At 40.0% G+C, this 13787-nt stretch overlaps 1 protein-coding gene across 1 annotated transcript in view; it reads right to left on the reverse strand.

Annotated features, from left to right (window-relative positions):
- Nucleotides 1-314: 314 nt before the first annotated feature.
- The window catches only part of PLD5 (phospholipase D family member 5), a 473589-nt gene continuing 460116 nt past the window's right edge, over nt 315-13787 (reverse strand). The window contains exons 8-10 of the mRNA XM_059905181.1: nt 11489-11657; nt 8058-8172; nt 315-562 (exon numbers count right to left, since the gene is read on the reverse strand). Coding sequence (XP_059761164.1) covers nt 315-562; nt 8058-8172; nt 11489-11657 — 532 coding nt within the window. The remainder of the gene's footprint in view (nt 563-8057; nt 8173-11488; nt 11658-13787) is intronic.

Consider the following 13787-nt stretch of genomic DNA (forward strand, 5'->3'; position numbering starts at 1 on the left):
TGGTCAGCAGAAAAAGTTCTAAAACTAGAAAGGAAGAGGCATCAAAGTCTTAAAATTTGTATGCAAACGTAAAAACTAACTTCCAAGCCAAAATGACATTCCCTGTCAGAAGTAACAAATACAAAAGTCTTAAATTTAGTGTACACGCGGCTAAGATATTGTTAGATAAGATATTACATGTCATTCAGAGAATATTTTTTGTGTGCTTTTTCCCTAAAAAAGACATATTAAATTATTTTTCTCTCCTCAAGTCTTCTTTGTATAAATGTGAAATATAAGGTGTCCTGTAAGTTTGTTCATTCAGACTATACACTCTAGGGGTCCTTTCCACTTGCGTTGTAGGTGACAGTTTTATTTGAGGAGGGTCTGAGTTTGAAGAGGCTTGAGCAGTTCGGCTGCTTGGTGGGCTGCAAGGTTCTGGAGTAGGGCGAGTACCAGTCCCTTTCAAATACATCCTTAAGTTGCTTAATGATGCTTGTGTTGTTTCTCACATCTGCTTGGTTGATAACAAGGCCTGTGCCAGCATTCTGGGTAAAATCATTCCCTACCCAGTCAAAATTTCCTGCAAAAGACAAAGGAAATGATGGTAAAGAGTTAAGATCCACAGGGGAATATTCTCCATTTAAAGAAATATAGAGCAGATTCTATTAAAAAAAAATACCCGGGAATAGTGACAGGGAGACTGAATTGTGTTGACAGCTCATAGAAAAAAATCCAAGAAGGCTTACATATGGCATATTAATATTTGCATATTATTTTGGCATTTTCTTCAGCTTTGCTCAACTTGAAACTCAAAACAGGAAATCTGATGTTCTTTTTTGGTAAATGTTATTTCTTATTGACATTCACAAGGCACACTAAATACAGCAACATTTAAAATATACAGGAATACACTTAAAAATCCTGTGAACAATTACTACCTTCTCAAAGAGACAACATCTAATCCATACGTACAAATGAGAGATTCTAATTATAATGTTCAGAAGCTTTCACATCAAAGAAAAAGCTGAAGCCAGAGAAGGAGAACCAGTTTTTAACTAAACACACAAAACACTCCTTGCTTGGGTGGTAAGTCATTCCCAGTTCCAGGATCAGGCTTCTCAGCCTAGGAATCAGGGCACCTCCCCAGAGTGACTGCTGGTATAGGTGGTATATTAGTTTGCTAGGTCTGCCATCACAAAGCACAACAGACTGGGAGCTTAAACAACAGAAATGTATTGTCTCACAGTTCTGGAGGCTAAAAGTCTAAGATGAAGATGTTGGCAGGTTGGTTCCTCCTGAGGGCTGTGAAAGCAGGATCTGTGCCAGGCCTCTCTCCTTGGCTTATAGATGGCCATCTCCTCCTTGTGTCTCTTCACATCATCTCCCCTCTACACACATCTCTATGTCCAAATTTCCCGTCTTTATAAGGACAGCAACCAAATTGGATGAGAAACCACCCTAATGACCTCACCTTAACTTGATTTCCTCTATAAAGACCCTGTCTCCAAATAAGGTCATATTCTGAGGTACTGGGGTTAGGACTTCAACATACTAATTTTGGGGGGCCCATAATAGGTAGTAAGGCTGGGATCCACCCCAGAAGCGGATAATCATGTCTATGAGACTTGCATGTAGTCCATTTTCAAAGTGGGAGTAGATAAAAGGACTGGACTACCCAAAACTCCCAGATGAATCTCTTGTCTTTGGTATCCAATGGGGAGAGAGTTCCAGTAGGAGAGCAAAGGTACTCTCAGGAGGGTATAGCACCATTTATTTCTTTGCTTTTCTTTGTCTTCATTTACGCATATTTACTGAGTGTACAATGTCTACCAGGTACTATATTAGGGGCCATGATATAAAACTTAAAATCACAGTCTCTGCCTTCCAGGAGTCCAGGAGGAAAACACAAAAAGTATAATACAAGGCATATGAGACAGTACAAGAGATGTATGTATACTATGCCATGACGGCAGGAGAAAGCAATTTCTAACTCTGACTAGATGTGCCAGGAAGAGAGCATTTCACTGAATAATAAGAAAGGCACAGAAACTTATCAATTAGGAAACTAATTCCACAGGGAAGATAACATATTTATGCACAAAAGATCTGATAAGGATCTTAGAGCATGAAGGGGAAGAGTCAGGAATGAGGTCGGGACATAAGGAATGTAGAGGGCAGAGGAACTATCAGTTAGTAAGTGCCTACTATGAGCAAAGCACTATGCTTTCTATTTGTATACATTACCTCATATGGTTGGTAGGATTTATGCTCACTTGACAGAAGAGGACGCTGAGGCTCAAAGAGGTGAATAAATTTGCCCAGCTTCACATGGTTAATCAACGGTCAACCCAGGTCTGCTAGACTCCGTGAACTATCTTCAATACTATAAATGAAGAATCATTCTCACTAATAAAAATTTACCCATGTCAAGACTGACAAAATTAGCTAATAAATTACCACCATCCTCTTTGGTTCAGAGCTGGTTCCACAAGGGAACCGAAGGCTTTTAAGTATAGAGCTTGACTTTCCATTCCCTCAGTGGCTCCTCAGGCACCCTGCAGGAATATTTGCTGAAAGATGCTGAGATCATGGTCCCTGGGCATCCTTGACCCAAGGCCCTGCAGTCACCTGTGGGAGAAGCTGCTGGGAGAAGGGACATCTGTAGAGAAAGCTAGTATCTGTTCCTTTATAGCTCTCATTCTTCAGCCCTTCTCTACTCTCTGGAGCCCCCCGCACATATCAACTTCCTTTTCCATATGGCACTGCCTGGAATATTGGAAGGTGGTTCCCTTGTCCCTCATTTTACTCCTTAAATTTATTCCTCTAAAAGTCAAATATTATCAGCATAGAGAAGGAACTCCTCTCTCTCTCTTTATATCTCACCCCAACCCACACAAACACTACAATGATGCTGTCAATGACTTCATGATAGACATAATTTTGACTGAATTTTATTGCTATAAATTAGCAAACTGCTTGCTAAATGGTTTGCAATACTGTGTTAGAGTCTCTGCACAGAGACTCCTTTTGCTGTTGCTCTCAGACATGTGGCCATGCTCAGAGGCTGCGGCTTTGTGCAAATGCTCAGTGCCAGGTGAACACCAGCTTGAACCTCTAAACAGAGGATTTGTAGCTACTGCAGGTTGAGAGTTATTCTGGAAACCGCTGGTAGGAGGCACCTTCTATTCATTCCATAAACAGAAGACAGCACACTTTTCAAGGACTTCTTGATAAGACACTAAAATCTCATCTTAAGATTAAGTGCAAGGCATTAGACCAAGGGCAGTAATTTTTTATGAGATATCATAACATTATCTCATTCAATATTCACTGCAGTCCTATGAGGTGACAATATTAACTTCACTGTATTGATGAGGAAATTAAGGCACAGAAAGGTTAAGTAATTTGTCCAAGGTGGAAGTGAAAAAAATCCCACAGTTGAGGTTCAAAGCCAGGTCTGACTCCGCAGCCCACGCTTAAAGGTGTACTCGCTTTGTGCTAATTGCGCTCTTCACCCTAGGTTTCATCAGCCCCCAGGGCTGGAGCATCAGGCGGCACTGAGATCTCTGCTCCATTCATTTGCAGACCTCACTCTCTGAAGGAAACACATATCCTTTGGGGGAAGCACGGAGAGAGGGAATGATGATGGGAGAGAAGTGACAAGATTATGAAGTCTCATTCTGTGAAATTCAGCTTTTTTCCTTTGATACAATGGATGGAGCCAAGATCCTCCAACTTTATTGATTCTCAAAAGCTTTAATTAGTCTGTTCTCAGGAATCATAGCCCTAGGCATCTTTCACGGGACTACAGGGCATTCCTACACCAGCGTGATTGTTTTCCTACCTTTATTTCCTGATGGCTGGGCTAAACCTCAAAATCATGTATATGCTTCAGTCATTTTTCAGTTTGGGAAGCAGTTTTACCCAGCTCTTTTTGAGACTGCCATTTCAGCTTCTAGAACGCACATTTAGGCCCCAGATGCCAGGATAGCTGTAGTGCTACCCTCAGGAACACCCTGTGAGGGTGTAGATGAACTCACTGGATATAATATATAAATAACCAAACCACCTTTCAGACAACTTTGCCAAGCTTGACTCAAATGTACTCAAATCAAAATTAGAGAGATGGGGGCGTCCCTGGTGGCGCAGTGGTTGAGAATCTGCCTGCCAATGCAGGGGACACGGGTTCGAGCCCTGGTCTGGGAAGATCCCACATGCCGTGGAGCAACTAGGCCCATGAGCCACAACTACTGAGCCTGCGCGTCTGGAGCCTGTGGCCCGCAACAAGAGAGGCCGCGACAGTGAAAAGCCCGCGCGCTGCGATGAAGAGTGGCCCCTGCTTGCCACAACTAGAGAAAGCCCTCGCATGGAAACAAAGACCCAACACAGCCCCAAAAATTAAATAAATAAATAAATAAGTCAGGAGCTCTTAAAAAAAAAAAATTAGAGAGATGATACTGTCTGGGGATTCTTCTGTAAGTCTTGTGAACATTTAATGGAACTCTATTTCCATGCAAGGTTTAGTGTGGATTTTTCTTTATTCAGCATTCTCAGCAGGTATCTGAGTGACTTCTTAAGAGATTTCCAGAATATGCTGATAATTATTTAAATTATCAATGAATTTTCCCTCTTTATGTTCTTTAAGAATTTTTATATTAGACCTATGCTTCACTCTAGGGAACTAATGTTTTGCTAAAATGCTATGTGTAAAATGTACTCATTTAAAAATGTATTATAATAAAGAACCCAGAAATAAACCCACATAAATATAGTCAACTGATCACGACAAAGGAGCAAAGGTGATACAATGGAGCAAAGACAGTCTTTTCAACAAACAATGCTAGAAGAACTAGGCATCTACATGCAAAAAACAAAAAGAAAAGAAAAAGAATCTAGACACAGACCTTACACCCTTCACAAAATGTAACTCAAAACGTGATCATAACTAAATGTAAAATACAAAACTCCTAGAAGATAATATAGGAGAAAACCTGGCTGACCTTGGTTTTGGTGATAACTTTTTAGATACAACACCAAAGGCATAATCCATGAAAGAAATAATTGATAAGTTGGACTTCATTAAAATTAAAAATTTCTGCTCTGTGAAAGAGAATGAAAGAGAATGCAAAGATAAACCACAGTCTGGGAGAAAATATTTGCAAAAGACATATCTGATAAAAGACTGTTATCCACAATATACAAAGAACTCTTAAAAATGAACAGTAAGAAAATTAAAAATCTGTTTAAAAAATGGGCCAAAGGCCTGAATAGACACCTCACCTAAGAAGATAGATGGCAAATACACATACGAAAAGATGTTCCACATCATATGTCAAAGGGAAATGAAAACTGAAACAATGAGATGTGTGTCATACACAGCTATTAGAATGGCCAAAATTCAGAACACTGACAACACCAAATGTTGGTGAGGATGTGGAGCAACAGGAACTCTCACTCATTGTTGGTGGGAATGCAAAATGGTATGTCCACTTTGGCAGACAATTTTGCAGTCTCTCACAAAACTAAACTTACTCTTACCATATGATTCAGTAATCATGCTCCATGGTATTTACCCAGCGGAGTTGAAAACTTATGTCCACACAAAAATATGCACATGGATGTTTATAGCAGCTTTATTCATAATTGTCAAAACTTGGAGCAACCAAGATGCCCTTCAATAGGTGAATGGATAAAGTGTGAATCGATAAATAATATTCCAGACAATGGAATATTATTAAGCACTAAAAAGAAATGAGCTATCGAGCCATGAAAAGACATAGAAGAACCTTAAATGCATATTACTAAGTGAAAGAAGCCAATCGTAAAAGTCTACACACTATATAATTCCAACCATATATTTTGAAAAAGACAACACTGCGGAGTTAGTTAAAAAAGAAATCAGTGGTTGCCAGGGTAGGGGGAGGGATAAATAGGTGGAGCACAGAGGATTTTTAGGGCAGTGAAACTACTCTTTGTGATACTACAATAGCACATACATTTTACCCAAATACATTTGCCCAAATCCACAGAATGTACAACACAAAGAGAGAACCCTAATGTAAACAATGGACATTGGGTGATAATCATGTGTCAGTGTAAGTTCATCAATTGTGACAAATGTACCACTCTGGTGAAGGATGTTGGTAATGTGGGAGGCTGTGCACATGTGGGGCTGGGGGGTATATAGGAAATCCCTGTACCTTCTGCAGTTTTGCTGTGAACCTAAAACTGCTTTTAAAAAAAAGTCTATTTAAAAAAATGCATTACAGGGAAGGAAGAAGGGAGAGAATCAGGAATCATTATTTAGTAGGAATCTGGCAGAGAGATCAGTGACAGTGTTGGGAGCTTCTTATATATTATCTCATTTAATCCTCATACCACCACCAAAGGATAGGTGCTGTTATTCCCATTTTAAAGATGAGGAAACAGAGGCTCCTCAGAGGCTCAGAGAGATTGTGTGACTTTACCATCTTCCAGCTTGTAAGTTTCAGTGCTTGAAATCAAAAAAAGGTTTGTCTGACTCCAATACACTTACTTAATTCATTATAAAGAACATTTGGATATAAGCACATGTCACTGCTGAATGTGCACGTAACAACTTACTTTAAGTAAACCCTGCAGGTAAAATATTCAGATTTGAGTCCTTAAATCCCACTGTGCCCAAAACTTAATCCATCGCTATGTTTCCCAATATTGAAGCAAAAGTTCCCATTTTTGACTAAACAACTTTGAGTTTGCTTTTGCCACTTGTTTAAAAAGAAGCTCATTTCATTCTATTCTCCATGCATTGATGAACATGAGAAAATCTAAATGATCACCTCTTGGGTCACTGAGAGGGACAACATGAATAAAATAATATTGTCATATTCTAGAACTGGAATGATACACATTTTAAAAAATTTCAATATCCTATTCTATTATTCTTACCCTATTCTATTATTCTACTAATAAGACACACAACTATTCGAAATGGGAAAAGACAGAACATCTCCACACTGAGAGAGGAAGTAGTAAGTGTTTAATTCATTTCATATCTTATGGCCCAATTTCCTTATTTCTAAATTGAAGGTGATTAAAGCTGCCTTCCCTATTGACAATGTTGCTAAGAGAATCAAATAAGATAAGGTGCTTTACAAAGTTAAAATGGCATATTTTTTACTCACTGAATTTGGAAAAAACAATGCAGATTCCATATTCCTTTATCCCAGACACATTTTTCTTTTCTGCTTTGAGATTGCTACTTCATTTGTATGGTGTAATAACCATCCTGCTGTTTTGTGATCTATGCACTTTCATTTTATAGATAATAACTTCCACTCTGCCTGTGACAGTACCAGTAAAGGGGTTACTCTGGACTCATGCACACCATGGGAAAGTAGAATAGATTTAATCCGTTAGTAAAAAATATACCAATACATATTGTTTCTATATCTGGAGCTTTATTGCCTTAATAATAATAGCTGACATGAATCTAGTATTATCTATGTGTTAGGAGCTTTAATTGTGCAAGGTGCTTTGTACATATTATCTCAATTAAACTTCACCCTATGAAGTAGAAACTATTATTAACTCCATTTTACAGATGAGAGAACTGAGGTTTTTAGAGAGCTTAAGTAAATTGTCCAAAGTTAGATATTTTAAAAATGGCAGGGGTAGGATTATTGCACAGGTAGGGTTTGTTTGGGCATCGAATTTCAATGATGTCTGCCTCCCCATTACTCATGACAGGCTGGCTGTGGTACAGTGGGTAGGAAATGAGCGCTGGGTTCATTTCAGTGCCAGGACTGGCCTTTCATGAGCCATCTAACTCCTCACCTATAAAATGAGACAAATGGACCATGGAATTTCTGCAAAACATTTATGAAAAGACATCACATATGGTCTCCTAGCATATGAACCAAGCCACAGGTGAGATGCTCGGTTGAAGAGCTCTTTGCCCTCACCCTCCTGTTTCCTGACCTCAAGGTCCCCCACTCACTAGCAGGGGTTTCCTCACCATGGGGTACAGAAGAGTACAGATAGATCACCACTAACCTGCATGATCCCCTAAGGAGCCTTATAGCCCTGATACCTACCAATATAAGCTGCGCCATCCGTCACCATGTACTTGTTGCGATTTAATCTAGGGAAGGTGTGATTCTTTTGTTCTTTTGTAACACAAGCATTCTCTCTTTCCAGATCAAAAAATTTCTGTAAGACAATAAATAAATAAATAAATAAATAAACAAAGCAGGTGAATATAGAGGACATTTTTGGTTTCGTTCAAACACAGAAGGGTTTCTTATTCAAGTATCAACAATAGACCTCATATTGAGTTATTAAAACCACAATCTTGTTACTTCATATAGATGAAGCTATTTTTGTTCTCAAATCCATATAGGCAACAAGAGAGAAAATTATCATGCTCACCTAGGTCTATAATTAACACTTTTAAACTATAAAATGAACATAAAATTCATTCTTTTAACAGGGAAAGGGCCAGAAATTGTCTAATTCTTATTGTCTTATTCATCAGAGTGCACTGGCATTTTAAGTATGCCTCAGGTTGCTTTCTGTCAAGCATGCCAATGAACTGAATTCTCACATGTGGCATATATTATAAGAAGCAGCAGGCCCATGTCAATGACTAGCTGAATTAATTGGGGATTTGCAAAGGTCAAAAAAAGATTTTGCCAAAAGAACAAATAGTTTCCATCTAAACACCTAGGTCTACAAGCTCTTTTAATAAGCAACTCAAAAAAATCACAACTTCAAACCATAAATCCTGAATTTCAACTTTAATGTGATCCAAAAAGCAGCATTCCAGTTCACCTGGAATGGGGATGGGGGAGCTAAGAGAGGTAGGTGACATCAGGAGTGGCTTCAGGATTCTGCTGAAATTGGCAAGTGCTCAGATGAGGCTTAAACTGTGACTGAGTTCACAGGAAGACACCATCAAAGGTGAAGACCTCAGGTCTCCTCCACATTGAAAAACGTGGAACATTTTAAAAACTGCATGGAATATTTCCAGAATGTCTTACATCTGTAGAATCATGTGTGATTGAAGGAAAGAAGAGGCAGTGAGAAAAATAGGATGATACCTAGAAATGGAGATATCATTTACAGTTTTAAAACTGTAAGTGTTCAAATTTGGTTTGGGGAAATAATGAGAGTTGGTTTTTCCCTCCCCTCCAGGTTGAGAAAGAAGTGATAAACCAAGTGATCACTAAGGTCTCTTCCAGCCCTGAAAATTGTATTCTGATTTTTTTTTTTTTGTAGAACCCTTGAGATCAATGATACACAGGCCAAAATCTACCACCTAAGAACTGTCTATTGTACATACCAGAGGAATGTTCTCCTATTGCCATATTACCATGATTATAGGCAATGCAGACTGGATCACCTTATTTCCTCAGTTCCTATCTTCTGCAAAATCTGTGTCAAGTTTGATGGGTTCACATATAGCCTTTGTGGAGTCTTCAAGTGGACTTAATAACCTGTGAATGCTCTTAAGTCGTGGTTTTATACTTGTGAGGTCACATGAATACTGATAACAGCCAGCAGTCATCTTGCTTGGACATTCTATCACCATACTTGTCTACACACATGCTATTTCCTTTTGAGGAAGATATTATTGCAGAATCGAGACAAATTTGAAAAAGAATAAATTATACATCCTAATTTAAGTCAGTGATGGCATCACAGTTTGAGGCTTTACTGAGAACCCATTTCCTCTAGAAAGTTGAAGATGACCCTAAAGAGGGAAAAGACCTTTTTCTGGGAGACTAAGACAACAGCAGAAATCATATTGTATTCACTGACATACTATTAGACACCTAACGTGCTGCAAGTGACAGCAAAGATATTTCAAAAGTGACTTGTTAATTTATTTTAAAAAAAACCTCAGTTAACTAGGAAAACTTGGTGAGTGCAGTCTCTTTCCATGAGCCTCCTCATGGATACAAACCCACAAAGCCAGGGGGAAGGTGTTTACTGCTCTAAGGACAGAGATTACCAGGCTATCTGCTTTATCAGTGCTCCCAGGCTCCTGAAGACATGTTATATGCAAGATTCCAACTCCCACTCTTCTTGGAAAATCTTTTCATCCATCTGTGGTCTAGATGTCGGGGCCATAGACTTCCTTCTCCTCAAGGCTTATCTTGATGCTTAGAAATGCATGGCCTGGCTTAAATGAAGATTGGAGTCTCTGTTTTATTAAATGTCCAACAGTGAACTATTAATGTTTGGTTTATTCGAGTAATGTGACCATGAGTGTTTGAAAAAATGAAGCTGCATAAATACTGTAGAGGTTAGAATGATGGATTCTACTCTCCTTGTAATTTCTTGTTCTTAAATGAGAGCCCTTAATATTTCATGACACAGATTTCAACTGACAGTGCCTTAGTAGCAGGTGTGCTGTGGGGTCAGGAAACAGTGGGTGGGTGGAGACCACTGAATTGTTCTGAGGGGAAGTTGAGAGAAGAGATAGGAGCAAATGCATCATGTGCCATAGGCCCCAGGTATTCTCCTCTCTGCCTCTGCTTGTATTAAACACATCTTTTTATTTTCTATATTCTGATGCTTTGACATCTGGGGCTTTGCTGAGCACGGAGGGACTGTCCTCCAGAGAATGAAGGCTACAGGGACATTCATCACCTCTAGGCCTAACTCATAAATGCCTCTTGTGCACTCCTGCACTCTCTCTTCTTCTGATTGGCCTTGGGATATTGAGGCTCAAGGCCATCTTGGAAGCCATGTGTCAAAGTTGACAGTGGAGCCCCTGTCATCCTGGGTCCCTGAATGCTTCATGGAGCACAACTTTATCACCTAGAAGAGGGCCTGGCACGGAGCAGAGTCAGGTCTCAGTGTACATTTGTTGAATGACTGCAGCGGAGGTTGGGGGAAGCTGATACCTAAAGGATTAGTGGGCATTAGTCAGATAATGCATGGAGGAGACTATTGTAGGAGAGGAAAGCGCATGTACAAGGGCTCTGAGGGGAGGAAGAGGGTGCTCCATGTGAGGACCAGAGGAGATTCAAAGGTGAGCTAGAGAGTTAGCACGTTTAGGGTAGTACGAATCCTCAACCTTGCCTCCCTCAACGTATGCAGACACGGATTAGGGTGCAGCTCAAGGGACCTGGAACAAGTACAGAAACCCAGGCTGGGGGTGCTTTAGGGCTGGGGGAGTCTGTGCTGGTGCATGTTCCAATGCTCTGTTGGTCACAGTCTCACAAATAAGAAAAGTAGGTGAAGGAGGAAGTTTGAACAAAATGGAGAGGATGCAACTGAAAGTGTATATAAAGAGGGTTAGGCTGGCACCAGGAAACTTGGATTCTAGTCTCCTTTTTTGGGGGATACGGTTGTTTTGAAAAATTAGTTAACCTACCTCTTGAGATATTTTTCACTATCAAAGATTGTTGTCCTGGTTCTGACTGGAAGTTCATGTGTATGTGTGCGCTTACAGTTTTCACAGATGTATGAAGGAAATAAACTTTTAATTCAATAACTCAGTCAATATAATACTTACAACTTTCAAACTGCAGTTGGCTATTTCAGTGCAAATAGCTTTAAGAGATGAAATAAAGTTAAATGTGAGGGGGTCAGTTTCCTTCCAGAAGCTGATAAGGAGTCGAACTTTAATGCTTCGCAAAACTAACGCTTCTCTAATTTTCCCATCCAAGTCTGGCCAGTAAGTCCTGTAGAAATAATATCCATACAGATAAAATAAAGAAAATTAGTTAGTTTGGGGAAATAAATTTTCTAGACTATAGAGAACATTGATATTAACTTGATCATTACTTTTTTCTGTAAGATAAATAACCTGATAGGATATGTTGAAAAAATGCCAGCCTCCTGAGTTAGGACATTGAGAAATGGTGCTTTACTGGTCCTGTCCAGCCTAAAATGAGGTCTCCTACCACCAGGTTCTCAGGCTGTGTGGGCAGAGGGAACAGACAGACTGACCACCACCACATGTCACCCTCACTACACCTCCAACTCTACCTGGGTCTCAGTTCATATGTGCAAGGAGAATCAACTTTCCAACAGAATTCCAGTTAGGATCCTTGAGCACCCCTTTGCCTCCAAATGCTTCTCAAACCTCTCTTCTTTGGTAAGTGTCACCCCCAATGAGATTTTGCTCTCGTTATCCTAGCTTCCCCACACTCTTATTTCCAAACTGTCTTCGTCTTTCCTTACCAAGACCCCCACTACTCTGGGGCCCTAGAATCCTCCATCAGGCAGTTTCCCCTATAGGCTTAGCCTTTTCCCTGAATTCTTAACCTTTTACTTTGACTAAATCCAGACTCTTCCCTAAGGCCACAGCTTCTCTTAAAATTCTGCTGTGTATTTTCCACCAGATTGTGCTGTCCACTTGATTTAGGATGTGGGTCCAGCCACTGCCCCCCACCCCCTAAAACACAATGTTTCTTTCAGAACTGTAACTTAGTTCTCATGTTAAAAAACAAAAACAACTTGTCCCACGTTAAAGACAAGTCTCAAATTGCTCTATCTCTGTGTAGCCCTGTAATTTGTAGACCTTTCATTTATTCATACAAATCTTCCCCTAATTCTGGACCAATTCATTATTTGGACTAATGATATACTATTCAAAATATACAAGTTTCATAATAATTGCACCTCCAAAGGTCTCCTCTTTATATCTGACCCCAGCTTCCTGTCTTTCAGGTTCCTCTACTCTCTTATTTGTACCTGCTCTTTCACCTGTGTGGGCCCCAGATCCAAGGTCCCTCTACTTTTTCCTGGTCCATTAGCTCCTCCTGATCTCCTTTCCCTGACAAGCCTAATATCAGTTCCGATCACCTGAAGGACAGTTGCCCCTCTCCCTTCCTTTAGCTCTTTGCAAAATCTAAATCCTAGATCAGTGCTGTAATACCTTTGATGTATTTCTATAGCTATAAAGCAGAGGACAACTGGAAAAAGCCATCTCAAGCTTGTGCAGACTGGAGAAAACACAAATGCATTCAGGGCTCTCAATACCATCTGCCAATCCCTATCCTTGTGTTGGGTCAGTTCTACCTCTTGTACCTTTTGTAATTATTCTAAATGTTGCCCCACTCTAGAGAAATTTGTTTTTTCCTTCATTCACAAAATTGGAGGTCTTGGTCATGGTCCTCCTCAACATTCTACCCTGATAGCCACACACATCCTTATCCCCTTCCCTCTAATTCAGAGGATAAGGCATCCCCCCCTTCTCCCCAAGCTGTTCCCTTGACTCCCTGCAACTGCATTTGATTAGTCATTCCTTCCCGAAAATATCTTCAACTTCTCCCTCTCTGGCTTATTCATTTGAGAAAAAAACATAAATCTATCCCATTCAGAGACCTCTCCTTTGACTCTGCATTGCTCTGTGGCTGGTGTACAATCTCTTTCCTCTTTGAACAAAACTTCTTGATAGTAGAATCTAGAACCTCTGCCTCTACCTCATCACCTCCTATTCACTTATCAGCCTACTGACCCCGGCCTCCAGCCCACAATTCTTCTGCAAATTTTCTCAAAGTCAGCAGTGATTATCTTAACTGCCAAATCTAATGAACATCATTCAATTCTTACTTTACTGTTAAACCAGGCTACATGTGGCTATGTTGATGTTTCCTTTTGTTGACCTGAAACACACAGACTGCCAGATACTTTTCCAGCAAAGATGGGTTTATTTGGAATCAGCATAGAATTGCAATTCTGGATCTGCAATTATGGGCAAGACACATGCATGACAAGGGAGGGAGAACACTTTTACAGAGGGGAAAAGGAAGTTGGGAGGGCTATGGTAAACAAAGTGTCATGGCCTTTCATTGGCTGAGTCCTTG

The sequence above is a fragment of the Balaenoptera ricei genome, chromosome 1, assembly GCF_028023285.1.
Source record: "Balaenoptera ricei isolate mBalRic1 chromosome 1, mBalRic1.hap2, whole genome shotgun sequence".
NCBI lineage: Eukaryota > Metazoa > Chordata > Mammalia > Artiodactyla > Balaenopteridae > Balaenoptera > Balaenoptera ricei.